Source organism: Indicator indicator, chromosome 11, assembly GCF_027791375.1.
Source record: "Indicator indicator isolate 239-I01 chromosome 11, UM_Iind_1.1, whole genome shotgun sequence".
Lineage (NCBI taxonomy): Eukaryota > Metazoa > Chordata > Aves > Piciformes > Indicatoridae > Indicator > Indicator indicator.
This window is the reverse complement of record NC_072020.1, coordinates 29,155,110-29,170,512: the sequence shown is the minus strand read 5'-3', so window position 1 is coordinate 29,170,512 and position 15,403 is coordinate 29,155,110. Positions and strand designations below refer to the sequence as shown.

At 43.7% G+C, this 15,403-nt stretch overlaps 1 protein-coding gene across 1 annotated transcript in view; it reads left to right on the top strand.

Moving 5' to 3' along the window:
* The first annotated feature begins 624 nt into the window (after positions 1–624).
* Positions 625–15,403, top strand: part of SCRN1 (secernin 1) — a 29,640-nt gene continuing 14,861 nt past the window's right edge. Inside the window, exons 1-2 of the mRNA XM_054384895.1 lie at positions 625–783; positions 11,785–11,966. Coding sequence (XP_054240870.1) covers positions 625–783; positions 11,785–11,966 — 341 coding nt within the window. The remainder of the gene's footprint in view (positions 784–11,784; positions 11,967–15,403) is intronic.

Genomic DNA, 15,403 nt, shown 5'->3' with positions numbered 1-15,403 from the left:
GCAATCAATTATGTGTAGGTAAGAGCAGCAATGCAGACCAACCACAGAGAAAATGAAGTGCAATTGGTGCTTCAGTCTCTCCCTAATTGTGAGTAGATAAATTGTCAGGCAGGCTTTGATTTAAGTGTGCTATATCTTTCTTCTGTTTCCAGTTAGACCATTGTCCTCCCTCAGGTATCCCTCAAGCATGTTTTCTCTTTCCTTTTTTAAAATATTGAACTGAGAGAATAAATTATTTAGAATTATTCTGTGTCTCTGCACTTGTCTGAGTCAGCAGAACACATCTAGGTCATGTGTTCCTGAACAGCTCCAGTGCAGAGTATCTTCTTTCTGTGGCAGCTAAGTAGATTCATTAAGGTACAGTTATCTTGCCTTTTCTTCCACTTCTTTATACCTTCACATGGCTTGGGTGAAAAATGTCTGAAAATCACTATAATTCTTTTTATTAAATCCAGGTAAGCTTCTTCTGATCTGTCCTGTTCATTCATTAGTGCTGGACAACCAGCTGACAGAGGGAATGTGTTGTCTCCTAGCTACAAGTAACAGTGACTGAAGGATTCTCTAATGCATACAATTAGGAATTCATCAGACACTAATTTTCTTTCTTTACCTTTCCTTTCCAGGATGGCTGCAGCTCCTCCGAGTTACTGTTTTGTAGCCTTTCCCCCATGTTCTAAAGATGGGCTGGTGGTGTTTGGAAAGAACTCTGCAAGGCCTAGGGATGAAGTGCAGGAGGTGGTCTACTTTGCTGCTGCAGATCATGATCCAGGAAGCAAAGTTGAGGTAAGGGCAAGTTGTTCCATTCAGACTGGGGGATTTGCAATTATTGGAAGAAATGAATGCTGTCTTCTTTTCTTGTCAGATTGTGGAGTCCCTTGTTCCCTTCACTCAAACCTCTCCTGAGTAGGGAAGAGTTTTGAAAGCCTTGAAAGTGAAACTTAGAATAGTAACTTCTTTGTTTAATGGAGGAAACCCCCATGATCTGTACTTCCTCCAGCAGACAAGCTGAACTGTTCACATCTTAGCTTCCTGTACCTTTTCCTTTTGAGGCAAAAATGTCTTGACTAACTGGAACTACAAACAAATTTTCAGTTTCTCACTTGCCATACAAACTTTCCTTGTTTGTGGTTATTGTTTGACAGTTGTAATGGGGCCTGACTGTGCCAGGTGTGTTGCAAAAACAGGTAGCCAGAAACCTCAGCCTCAAAGAGCTTGTGCTCTAGTAAGGGAATGTGAGAGGAGGAAAGCAAGCATAAGCTCTATAAGCCAAACATAACTCTTGTATGTAGGGTTGGCTTTGATGATGTTTTGCAGCTGAAGCATCTGCATCATGGCCAGTTTTTAGTGCTCTGACTTCTTTCTGAATCCAGGCTGAATGATGATGCTGTGGGTGCAGGTTGAAAGGGACTTTGCTGGAAGTAATTTTAATTATAGTCTGTACTGCAGCTGCACTTTAATGACAGGAGAAATGAAAGGATAAGCAGACAAGAATGATCAGGGGGTTGGAGCACCTCTGCAATGAGGACAGGCTGAAGGAGCTGGGGGTGTTCAGCCTGGAGAAGAGGAGGGTCTGGGGGGAGACCTAGTAGCATCCTGAAGGGGGCCTGCAGGAAGGATGGAGAGAGACTGTTTACAAAGGCCTGCAGGGACAGGACAAGAGGCAATGGCTTCAAACTAGAGAAGGGCAGATTTAGATTGGATGCTAGGAACAAATTATTTACTATGAGGGTGGTGGAACACTGGAACAGGTTGCCCAGGGAGGTGGTTGAGGCTCCTTCCCTGGAGGTATTCAAGGTGAGGCTCAGTGAGTCCCTGGGCAGCCTGATCTAGTTGGGCATGTCCCTGCTGGCTGTGGGGAGGTTGGACTGGATGAGTTTTGGAGGTCCCTTCTGGCCTGCACCATTCTATGATTCTGTATGGAAGGTGGAAGCAAGAGGACAAATGAAACAGGAAGACAGGAAGAGAGAGGAGTGCAGTAAAGGTAGTAGAAGGAAGAGACAGCAGCAGAAGGAAAGACAAGGATTTGTGCAGGCAGACATTTTAGCAGAGGGCACAGATGCTGTCTGCATTGTTAGGACATTTTGGAGTCCATGGAGCCTGAGCTGTGAGGTTCCCTGCGTTCAGCTTCCTCCTGTCCTCGTGGCTGTGTGGAATGTTGAGGACACTAGGTGTTCTGCAGTGGGCTGCAGTGTCTTGGGTATAAAGAAATCCCCTCTCTCTGTCCAAGAGCACTGACTGCTGTTAATTACTGTGTGTATTGGTAGCACTGTAGTAAACCTGTGTTAGTGGCATACAGAACACAGGTGTGACAATAAGGCAAGAGGAAAACCTCAGAACAGTTTGGGCTTTGTTGTTGTTTTAAAGCTTCTCTTCATAGAGCTGGAAATGCAAAAAAAGTTCTGTCATTGTGAAGGAACTTCCAAAAGCTGCTCTGGAGTGTTTGTATCCTTAAAGAGGAATAATTTGCAAGAACTTAGTACTAGATTCTTTTGGTCTCTTTGCCCCATATCTTACTGTTTGATAAGATTGCCATAATTTGGTGAAGGGTATAATTAAGACACCTGTAATACATTATGATCCATCTCCCACCTCATAATTAACCAGCTTAGTGCCTTTTATACATTTCAATCATAAACTGGAGTCTTCTGTCAGTACTTTAGGAAGTGGGCAGCACAGTAGATTTATTGACCAGTATCTGCAAGTCTTCCCCTTAAATACTGCAATTTTTTTTTTTTAAAATGAAGGGAAAGTATTGCAATGTGGTGAAGATGCACTTTTAGGCAAGGGACTGGAGAGGAGTGAGCTAATTCTTTTTTTTTTTTTTTTTTTTTTAAAGTAGGGGCTTAAGCCCTGATTAGGTGGATACTTTGGCCTCAGCTAGTCTATGCTACTGCATAAACCTTCATTAGATAGATTTTTCTAAGTGAGAAATCCTTTATATGTCTGACTAAATTCTGCCTACCATCTCTCCTATCTATTGTTTGGGGTTTTTTTGATTCCAAATGAGCAGCTTCATTCTCCATTCCATATTGTACATTTGCACTGGTTTCTTCGGTTAGGTATATGATGCTTTGCATTCCCTGGGCAGTGGTGGTGAACTTGCTTTTCATTATATTCTATCCTTTGCTGGTAATGTGATCCAGTGTGGATCAAACTTTGATTGCTCCTCTGTGGCTGTCACTAACATTCTGCACTTCTGTTGAAGAGGTGGTTTTCAACACACTGACAACATGAGTTGTTTTAGAAGACTCTCCCGGGAAGTCTATATCATAGAATCATAGAATTGCCAGGCTTGGAAGGGACCCCAAGGATCATCTACTTCCAAACCCCCTGCCATGGGCAGGGACACCTCACACTACATCAGGTTGCTCACAGCCACATCCAGCCTGGCCTTGAAAACCTCAAGGGATGAGGCTTCCACCACCTCCCTGGGCAACTTGTTTGTGTTCTGTTCTGCTCATGTTTATAAATGTGACAATGCACAACATAACCAAAAGTGAACCAGTAGCTCACTTAGATTATTGCCACAAAGGAATCAGGCAGACTCTGCTCTACAGCCATCAGCTAGTTTGTGGCTGGGCTTTACACAAGGAAATTCACTCAATACTGCAAGTCATTTTAAGCTTGATCTTTGTGATCTACCAGACAAGGAATGCTGCAGCTAACTCATCAACATAATTCCTTCCCTCCATGTCAGCAGGTTCCCAAGACCCTGAACAATGAGGCTTTTCATAAGGGTCTGCTGTGTGTGTGCATGTGTGACAACGTTCTCAAAAGTTTGTTCTTGTCTTGCATTGTAATTCTGCAGGGGCTGATGCTGATCAGTATCTTCCTTGTAGGGAATCTGTCTGGTAAACTCATGCATGCAGGTGAAATATTGCTCCCTTAAGCATAAACAGGGCTCTGTTTTGAATTCCTCTATTAAAAGTGTGGTGGTTTGTTGTTTTGTGTTTTTGTTTTTGTTTTTGTTTTTTTTTCCCCAGATGGGGATTTTAAGATTTTTTTTTTTTTTCCTGAGTTAGTGAGACTTTATGTTGTGTGAGTTTTAAGATGAAAGACACTTATCTTAAGGTGGATTTTACTGCCTAGATTTCTCTTATTCTCTAGTAACTTTCTGCTTGCTGTGGTCTTCTTTTTCCTGAAGAAATCTTGGGTACATGACTTTTTCTTAGCTGAATTTTCCAGGTAGACTTTTTTCTTACTTTTTTTTTTTTTTCTTTTAGAGGAGCCTTTCTTTATTCTAATTTGACCTTATATCCATGATTTTAAAATAGTGATGGTTGCTTGCTTCATTATAGATCTGTTAAAGCTCTTTTATCTCAAAAGCATGCAGCATTGTATGGATGAGTAGAAGGGGGTGAAAATTGGAAGGATGGTCTACAACAAAGTCTATCAAATTGTGGAATAGGCAAATTTTTTTCTGATATGTTGGTGTTAAATGCTGCTCTGGGCTTAAAGCCAGCCCTCTGTGGGATAGGAGGAATTTTCTGTTCTCTGAAACTTCAGGGCAGAGTTATGCCTTAATTATTCTTTTGTTTTCTCTCTCCCTCTTCTTTTTTTTTTTTTTTTTTTTAAAGGATTCCATTCTGCCTCCCTTTCCTCTGGGTTTTTAGAGGAGCAGAAAGTTGTTGGTTTGTGTTGTTTTTTTTTTTTTTGCTGTGCATTAATCAGAGCACTACAGACATAAAACCCCACCTGAAGCTAACTGAGAGGTCTCTGGCACTGCAAGATAGATAGATATAAAGCTTGGAAATTAGACTTTGACTGTATTGAAGATGACTTTGTATTACCTGGAATTATCTTAATTCTGGTATTTGTAACACAATCACCAAGCATCATGCCAGTGCCACAGTTCAGTTCTGGTGTGCTTTGATTCTTGCTTATACTAGCAGCATATCTTGGGGTAAGATGGCCAGAATCTGGTAACAGAAACCAAGCAGCAGCTGAATCTGCTGGGGGTTTGCTGGTTGGGGAGCCTCCAGATTACACTGACAGTATCACACTTAGTCTTGTATTGCAGCTGCAAACTTGAACCTGGGCACTCCCACTCTGGGTAAGCGCTGACTGGCAGGAAATCTTCATGAAACACAGCAGTGTTTGTACCCATGATGAAACTGTTTGTCTAGTCTGTAGAATCATAGAATTGTTAGGGATGGAAGGGACCTCCAGCATCATCTGGTTCCAACCCCCTGCCATGGGCAGGGACACCTCACACTATGTCAGGTTGCTCACAGCCACATCCAACCTGGCCTTAAAAACCTCCAGGGATGAGGCTTCCACCACCTCCCTGGGCAACCTGTTCCAGTGTCTCACCACCCTCATGGGGAAGAATTTCTTCCTAACATCCAATCTGAATCTACCCATTTCTAGTTTTGCTCCATTCCCCCCAGTCCTATCACTCCCTGACACCCTAAAAAGTCCCTCCCCAGCTTTCTTGTAGCCCCCTTCAGATACTGGAAGGCCACAAGAAGGTCTCCTGGGAGGCTTCTCTTCTCCAGACTGAACAACCCCAGCTCTCTCAGTCTGTCTCCCTAGGAGAGGAGCTCCAGCCCTCTGATCATCCTCATGACCCTTCTCTGGACACATTCCAGCACCTCCAGATCCTTCTTGTAATAGAGGCTCCAGAACTGGATGCAGTACTCCAGGTGGGGTCTCACCAGAGCAGAGCAGAGGGGGAGAATCACCTCCCTCAACCTGCTGGCTGTGCTTCTCTTACTGCAGCCCAGGCTCTGGTTGGCTTTCTGAGCTGCAAGTGCACACTGCTGGCTCATGTTGAGCTTCTCATTCACCAGCACCCTGAGGTCCTTTTTTCAGGGCTGCTCTCCAGCCAGTCCCTGCCCAGCCTGTATCAGTGCCTGGGATTCTCCTGACCCAGATGCAGGACCTTGCACTTGGTCTTGTGGAACTTCATACCACAACCTTTTTCATGTGCAGGAAGACTTGCAATTCAGAGATAGTTTAGGAAGGTGATTTTTCTTGCTTCTCAGCTGAGACCTGATAACTGGCTGTGTAAGTAGCCTACCTCATGACACATGCAGTCAGAGGCTTACCTCAAGCCACCTGGTTGAAGCTAACCTTTAGTCTTCACACAGAGATAGGGAAGATGCACTATGCAGGCAGACAGCAACTAATAAAAAATGAGAAGTGGTTGCTGCCTTCAGCAGAGTCTGTTGCTTGGCTAATGTGAGCTTTTTCTCTGTTCTGCTCCATTGCAGGCCACTGGCCTTTAAACTAATGCTTTTGACTTTGATTTGTAACACAATGTGCAAGCCAGCAGCCATTCAGAGGCAGAAGCCATAATTGCTTTGATGTTTCTGCCCTCCCAAAGTCTCTGTTTGTACTGTAGGAGTGCTGCTGCTTTGCTCCCTTCTGCTACAAAACTAGTTATCTTGAACCACTTTTTTTTTTTCTTAATCTCTTCAATTTCTATTTTCTTTAATTGGAGCAGAGAGGAAGTGGAGAGAGAGTGCTGTAGTCATGTGGGGTGAAAAAAAACACCTCACTAACTATCCCATCTTAACCAAAATGCCTTATTTGTGGCAAGACAGGTGTGTGAGCAGGCATTTTGAAGTGGCCAGGCAAAGAAATCATCCCTAGGATGCCTGAGAGTTCCAAGGATATCTCTGTGATAGGCTTTTTGTGACTTCTTTGAAATCTGTTTCTTACAGTTTAAAAAAATTGAGTTTCATCCCTATTTCAGCTTTACTTTTGCTCATCACCCAGGAGACAGTTGGATTTGCAACTTAAAAAAAACAAGAATTCTAGAGGTGATGCTGCTTTTGGCAGGGGGTTGGACTTTCATGATCTCTGGAGGTCCTTTCCAACCTCTAACATTCTGTAATTCTGAGACTGCTAAATCAACTCTGCCATATACTGCCTCCAGAGAGTGTTCTCAGCTTTGGGTGCCTTGCTGCACTTTGTGGTATTTCATTTGTTTAAAGATTTTTGTATTTCATTTTGTTGAACACATTTCCATACTGTGTCCCACGTGCATGAGCCTCCTTGGTGGCTTGACAGAATGTGTTAGAGTAGGTCAGAGAGTGTGCACTTCTGCTTCTTGGCTTTTTTTTGGCCTTCTGTTTGGCTTTTTCTAGCTTCTCTAATGCTTTTCTAGAATAAAATGTATCATGCTTAGTCTTCGAGATAGATGTGACACTGCTAAAGACCACAGGCATAAAGATTCACATTTTGCAGTTATTGGCTGCAGTGATTAGATACAGCTTGGAACAATACACAAATACAGAAGCTTATGTAAGTGTACTAGAGCCTTCATAAAAAGGGATAACCTGTTCTTAAGATGAACAAGTTGGAGACACACTGCTATGGCAGAAAGTGAGTTTGTTCTGTATTTGGCCACTCTCTAAATGCTGCTGCTGTTGCTTTTATCTGGCTACAGCATGGGGGCCAGATCCTGTTCCATATCTTTATCGATGATCTGGACAAGGGGGTTGAGTCCATCATCAGTAAGTTTGCAGATGACACCACGCTGGGAGGGTAGGAGGGCTCTGCAGAGGGTCCTTGCCAGGCTGGATAGATGGGCAGAATCCAAGGGTGTGAGATTTAACAAGTCTAGGTGCCAGGTTCTACACTTTGGCCACAACAACCCCGTGCAGCACTACAGGCTGGGGACAGAGTGGCTGGAGAGCAGCCAGGCAGAAAGGGACCTGGGGGTGCTGGTTGACAGCAGCTGAACATGAGCCAGCAGTGTGCCCAGGTGGCCAAGAGAGCCAATGGCATCCTGGCCTGCATCAGGAATAGTGTGGCCAGCAGGAGCAGGGAGGTCATACTGCCCTGGACTCAGCCCTGGTTAGAGCACACCTTGAGTACTGTGTCCAGTTCTGGGCCCTTCAGTTTAAGAAAGATGTTGAGATGCTGGAATGTGTCCAGAGAAGGACAACAAAGCTGATGAGGGGTCTGGAGCACAGCCCTGTGAGGAGAGGCTGAGGGAGCTGGGGGTGTTTAGCCTGGAGAAGAGGAGGCTCAGGGGAGACCTCATTGCTGTCTACAACTACCTGAAGGGAGGTTGTAGCCAGGAGGGGGTTGGTCTCTTCTCCCAGGCAACCAGCAGCAGAACAAGAGGACACGGATTCAAACTGTGCAGGGGGAAGTTTAGGCTTGATCTTGGAAAGAACTTCTTCCCAGAAGGAATGTGCTGCCCAGGGAGGTGGTGGGGTTGCTGTCCCTGGAGGTGTTTAAGAGGAGACTGGATGAGGCACTTAGTGCTGTGGTCTAATTGATTGGGTGATTGGTTGGACTTGATGATCTTGGAGATCTTTCAACCTGGCTGATTCTGTGACATAGGTACTAGCATAGTGTGTGTTTTTGAAAGCTTCCTACCTGGGTTTTCGTCCTGCCACTGGAGAGGCTTTTACTCACCATTGCAGTTCGACTACATGACCACTAGAACTAGGGCTGACTACTTGAGATGTACCCAGGCTGGGTTTATCCTCCTGTAGGGCTGTCCCCTCCACTGTGGCACAACAGTTTTGCTGCTAGTAGATGTCATGGCCATGCTTAATGGGTGTTGTAAAATCCTCCACTGCAGACCTAGTGCTGCTTAGTGCGTAGAGAAGCAGCAGTAACAGCTAGCCACATCTTCTGTACTGCTGCTACTGCTTGAACATTTAATTTTCCAGGGAATGGTTATTCCCACTCCTTTTGATCTCTGTTGCATTTGTATCTCTAAACAAGCAGCAAAAGGTATTACTTGTAAAATACATTCTATGAGATACATCAACAGGAGATGATCTAGGGGGCTTCCTTGAACAACCATGTTCTAGCTTTCCACTCCTGCACAAGGATGGGGGGGCCCGGGTAGCCCATGTCACCTGTGGGCTTGCCTCCCTAGACAGTTCCAAGCAGGCTGTCAGTCATGATGGGCACAGAGGCAGCAGGCTGTGAGACTGCCTCATCACAGTTTTGCTATCCCCCTTTTGGAAGGGGTTAAAAGCAAGCATAGTACAACTTCTCAAGTTATTCCACTAGGACATACATTTTGCTTATTTTCAAGTATGTGCTGTGGTATGGTGGTGCTTTAAGTAGTTAAGCAGAGAGTTAATGCCAGTTTAGAGCCTGATGTGTGGGTGATGTGGGGCAGTCTCTGCTGTAATCTAGAGTCTCATGGCCCTTCTTCAAAGATCATTTCTTTCTAAAGCATTCCCTGACTATTTTCTTTGTTAACCAAGGCCAAAGCCTATGTGATTTCATTGATCTTTCATAATGACCTGACTGACAGTGCTAGGAATCTGGCTTCTGCAGCCTGAGTGCAGTAGAAGCCACACAATAGTTCCTTTTCATTAATGAAAGAAGAAATCTCTTGTGCTTATGGCTGTCGGGTCTGGTTTTGGAACACCTCCAATGTATCTGCATGCCCTAGCTAGAGTGGGAGCTGCATTTGTGCCTTGTACTATACTTAGAACTGCCTTGATAAGGTTCTTTTCTTGATACTGTAAGTGAAATAAAAGAAATGTCATTAGCTTCCAGCCTGCTGAATCCTCTTTAAAGTTGTTGGCTGCATCTCTCATACGTGAAGCCTCTGTTCTTTGCTTTTCTCTTTCCTGATGGGAATTCACTGTCGCAGGGCATGATGCCAGTTATGCTGCTTTCAGGGCTGGAATTCTAGCAAATCAATGGAGCCTGACACCACTCACTGACAGCCTTTGCCACCAAATGTATCAGTGCTCTTCTGTTTTTAGCCATCACATTCACAGAAAAACCTTGGTGTTAGGAACTGCTGAGGCTGGATGCTTCAGGAATTTTAAAGGTAGGGTCGATAGGAAGCAGAATCTTAGCACTATCTATTTTACTTGCCTAGTTTGGCACAGCTCTCAGCAGAACAGGCTGCTATGCTGCTGTGCTGGAGGGACTTGCCAGGTGGGTGGGGTGCAGGAGACAGCACAGGGACACTGTGGTTTGTACTGGCTTTGGAAATTTTGTCAGCATCTGAGCTCCTGTTTCTAAAGGTCCAGCGGCCAGTCAGGTTTTTTGGTAGATGGTATTTCCTTTCTGAGCTGTTACAAGCATCTGTTCTGATTTCTGTGGAATAAGTACCAATTTGCTGCAATGCAAATCCAGTAACTGGCTTCAGTTGACCTACCTATGTAATAGATGTATTTTGATTACAGGTGGACAGCCCAGTTCATAGTTTCTTTTATCTGGATATTCTTTTATCTGGAAAAGACTTTTATGATGCCATTTTAAGGGTGGGTGAAGGGTGGAGCTATGAAGCATTAGGAGGTTTATGGTTAAGATTAATGCTCTGTTCTCCCATGTGGACCCTAGTTTGTTGAGGAGCTCATACCATCTATTAACAAACATGAACCAAACACCTGCCCCCAGTGCATCAGTCCTACTGACTCCCTACTTTTCTGCTTACCTTCCCATTGGAATTATTTACTTCAGTAAAATCTCCTCAAGGCTTTTTCATCATTGGCAGGGGTTTGTCAGTGGTAATTTTAATAAAAGTCCTGTCATCTGCTATCAGCTTGGGATGTTTTCCTGCTACTTAAGTCTTCTAAGGCAAATTATGTAAGTGAGGTTTGAACATTGTGTGCATGAGCTGTTGTATGGAAGCTGAAAATAGCAATATGAAACTATGGTCCATGTTTGCTTGTTGTTGGGTTGGGGAATGTCAAGAAAAAATATAGAAAGGCACAGTTGTATTTTTGAGATGTGGAGATGTAGACAGAGCATTTATTTTCATGGTGAACAACTTTAATTCCACAAGTCAGTTCTGCTCATCCTGCTCAGTTTGATATATGTGACCACCAAATATTCCTGATGAAAAATGGTACAGATTGCTTCCTGCAAGGAAGGCATTATGAGAGGAATGCTCAACACTGTCAGCCACAGACAGCTTCAGCGTCCTCAGAAGAAAATTCTGTGGAGTTTGGACCTTGCAGAACTTGATGTGACCTCAGCAGTAAAATGTAAAGCTCACTCCTTTGGCTTGCACAAGCCAACAGTCTAATGATGGATCAGGCTCTCTTCTGTGCTTGTTTTTACATCCTAGAGCAAGGGGAAAGTAAATATATCTGAAAGATAATACATAATTTCTTTCTTCCTTGCAGTTTCCATGACTTCTCTGCAGCCTTGCTCTATAGTTTTGATTTGTCAGAACACTTCCACAGACCTCTGATTACAGCAGACCATTTGAAATAAGGGAAACATCAGTTTTAAGCCAAAACAGTGCTTCTATTTTATTTCATGTGACTGTGTACCAAAACATTCCACTGGCTCTTTTCAAGTCTGGATTATTGATTTATTTGTTTTTCTTTCCACCAGCAGTCTCAGCCCTAGAGGCAGCTTCAGGGAAGGCAGCAAAGGATCAGGGAAAGCCTTGTAATGTACTTTATTTGGTTACTATTGTTAACATTGTGAATTTAATAAAGTACTGGAAATTGTGTTTAGGTGAGATGGTAGAATTGCTTGATGATGTTACTATGTGCAAACATGATGTGTGTTTCTTTACTGTAACAGCAGAGTCTGTCTACTTCTGCTTTCCACTGATTCTAGCACTTGGGTTCTGCTTGTCTCTTGGAAGCATCCAGCTCTCAGAGAGAGATGTGATTTTTCCCAGACTTCTGCAGTATAAGGATGTAAAGGTTCAAATGTGACACTTAATTTTTGTTTAAACACCTTCCCTACCCATCCACAAGACGTGGACCGTTTATAAATAACGTGTGTCCTGTCTGCACCTTGAAGCCTTGTGTTAATACTTGAGTCACAGCAGCAGATAAAGTGCTAGCAATTGTTGTGCTTTCTCTCTTCCTGCTCTCTCTGCAGTGCACATATATTGAGATTGAGCAGGTGCCAAAGACTCATGCTGTGGTACTGAGCAGGCCCTCCTGGCTTTGGGGGGCAGAAATGGGAGCTAACGAGCACGGAGTCTGTGTAGCTAACGAAGCCGTCGTGACCAGAGAACCAGCTTCTGAGTCTGAAGCCTTGCTTGGAATGGATCTTGTCAGGTGGGTGGCTCTCCAAGCTGTGACCTTTCCAACACCAAAGGTTTAGGTGAGAATGGTACTGGGCAACAGCTTCGTGATGTTGGCATTAGAAGGTTTTAAAACAATATAAGCAGGAGAGCTGTCCAGGCAGAGCTCCAGACACAGCTGAGTTAACACTTGAAACACTTGGAAGCTCCAAATTTGGCTACTAATTATGTACCAGTCTAATGTGGGTTCACTAAACTTACCTCATCTATCCTGCAGTCTAGTAGGCTATTCTGACAGGGTAAGAGAAATGATTATATTGTTAGTAAGGAACTGATAAATAATTTGGAACATCAGATTGCTGGTGTGCCTTTCATTCTCCCCCACTTTATGACAGCCTACTCTGACCTAAAAAGCTTATCCTGGGCTTATAGCCAACTGTAGGCATAAACAAACTACTGTGCCTCACTTCAGCCCATGCCTTCCAATGCAAACCATTGCCCTTATTTAAATGCTGGCAAACAAACTCTTGTGAGTCTGTTCATTGAAGGCTGTCTGCCTAAAAGGCTTGTGCTGCACTTTAAATCTCAACCTGCATGCAGATCTTGTAGGGACAGAATTTAAAGGAGAGTTGGGTGGGCAAAGAGAGCTGAAAATGAAAGAACAAGAGAAAATGGTGAAAAGAAAAGTTACTGCAAAGGGAAGAGGAGCAAATGGACTCTGTGTAGTTGAAGATGGGACACTTATTTAAATGAACACCCACTTATTTAAATGAATCTGTGTTAGACCTGCTGGTCCTTCTGGAATTTGCCCTAGCATACTTAATGGGTAAGCTGAATCAATTTCAGGTGAACTATCATTTTTCTTGAGAACTAAGTGAAAGAAGGGATAGGTTTCAGGATGAGTGGGAAAGGCTAAATGTTGTGGCTATCCTTAATAGAGTTTGAAAGAGTTGTGGTTATAGACCAGCTTAACCTCAGATCCTGAAGGGGGGGGAAAAAGTCCACTTGAGTTTTAAGGCATTGCTATGTGTACAACAATAACTGCTGGTCAAGAAAAATCCTGTCAAACCATTCTACTTCTGTAATGAGTTAACAAATTTTATGGAGAGAGGATAGGGAATAGATAACTACACTTTCAAGAGAGCATTAAAGCATTAAAAAGTTTTTTTTTAAAGCAAGCTGGGAAGTGTGAGTTAGAAGAAATTGTTGTTCAGTGTTGTCTCAGTGCCTGAAACTGCAATTGTGAATGTTCTCTAATGATGTCTCTGCAGAAATTGAGTATCTGGTTCCAGCTGCCATAAATCAAGAGGAATATGAGCCTGTTGTAGGGAATGCAGTGGGAATGGGAAATCTGATCAATGAGAAAATCATGGGGAAATTGGGCTTTTGTTTCTCTTTGGTATTTAATCTGAATTCTGTGCTACTGAAGGGATCTCTGAAGAAGTTGTACCTAGCAGAGCTAGTGAGTTTAATTGTCTCAAGGAAGACTGAACAGATTTGGGGCTCTTTTACAAAAACACAGGGCAAGCTTTTGTCAAGAAAAGGATGATTAGGTGATTTTTTCCAAGCTCCAGCTTTATTTTTTCTTCTCCTACTATTTTCCTTTTGAAACTTTAAGAAACCATTGGATTATATGACGAGTTCTGCTTATTTTTGGTCACAAGTTGCTGCAGTCTCAAAATACTGTTTAACATTCAAGTACCTATGTGTCACCCAGCAGCTCCAGATTTACCCACACTAGCAAATCAGGAGATAAAATAAGGAGAAACTGCTCATAAGCTATGAGTGATCATCACCTGTAGATTTATCCTCCTCCATAGCTCAAATGCAGAGAGTGTTTCAGGCAGGGAGAACTAGAGATGTACTGCAGATCACAGAATGTTAGGGGCTGGAAGGGACCTCGAAAGATCACCCAGTCCAACCCCCCTGCCAGAAGAGGATCACCTAGAGCAGATCACACAGCAAAGTATCAAGGCAGGTTTTGAATATCTCCAGAGAAGGAGACTCCACCCCCTGCCCCGGCCAGCCTGTGCCAGTGCTCTGTCACTCCCATAGGGAAGTAATTCTTCCTTCTGTTTCCATGGAACTTCCTATGCCTCAACTTCTACCATTGCCCCTTGTGCTGTCATTGGGCATCACTCAGCAGAGCCTGGCTCCAGCCTCTGGGCACTCACCCTGCACATCTTTATCAACATGAATGAGGTCACCTCTCAGGCTCCTCCTCTCCAAGCTAAAGAGCCCTCAGCTCCCTCAGCCTCTCCTCATAAGGGAGATGTTCCACTCACCTAAATCATCTTTGTGGCTCTGCACCGGAGTCTTTCAAGCAGTTCCCTGAGTTCCTTCCTGAACTGAGGGGCCCAGAACTGGACACAATACTCCAGATGTGGCCACACCAGGGCAGAGCAGAGAGGATGACTTGGAACATTGCGTTAAGCTGATCTGTTTTGGATCACCTCATAGAAGAGAGACCCATCAAGTATAAAATCAGTCATGTAGGCTGCAGTGAAGCAGATGGCACCAACTCTGCCTCTTTTTTGCCCATCTACAGCACAGACCAATTCTATTGCTCAGGATTTATTGGGATAAAAATAAACGGAGGCGTTTTAAGCCTCAACTACGAAATGCTCATCTCTCCTGGCCAAACTTTTCTCACACCTATGTATGTGTAGGACTTCTGCATCTGTGCCAGGTCTTAGCTGAAGGATGAAGACTGACACTCTGTGTCTGCAAGTATGACTTAGCTGCTGGCAAAAGAAACGAAAAGCCTTATACCCTGAAACGCATTCCTCAGAGCAGATTTAAGAGTCATCCACCCAGGAATGTCATCCAGGTAGTAGAGTCACATTCTGCTTGGATGCTCAGGGTCCCCTTAGTGTTTGCTTCTACCTTTATTTTCTTAAAGTGATGATTCTTTTCTCCACAGGGGAGGTGTCCTCTCTCTTTGATGTCATCTGGGATTGTTACTTTGTAGTTAGCATTTGCATTCCGGCCAGTGTGGGCGAAGGCTGTAGGAGGCTGTAGGTGGGTGTTGTGAGAGCACATTGGTGTCAGCCAGCCCAGAGGCACCTTTCAGCAGGGTGGTATAATTCTGAAGTTAGCATTGTTGAAAGAGGAGATTGAAAATTCATTCTGCAGCCTCACAGGCAAAGCCTTTTTTTTTGCCTTTTTTTTTTTTTTTTGCGGTCCATTTAAGATCATAAAGACTTATTTCACAGTTTTTAGCTTGTTTAGTAACTGGCTGTTGGCTTAGTGGCTGAAAGCTGTGTTAGCTGGTATGCTGCTGTACTTGAGAATGCAGACATACCTACAGATTTGTAGCTTAGTAGTGTATGTCAGAACATAGGAATGATCCTTTAAGAATAAAATGTGTGATTGACATGAGGGGAAACAAGTTGTTCCTACTCCATGCAGGCTTGTCCCATCACAGTTTATCCAAATGGAGAACCTAGTCACAACAGACAGGAAAACTGA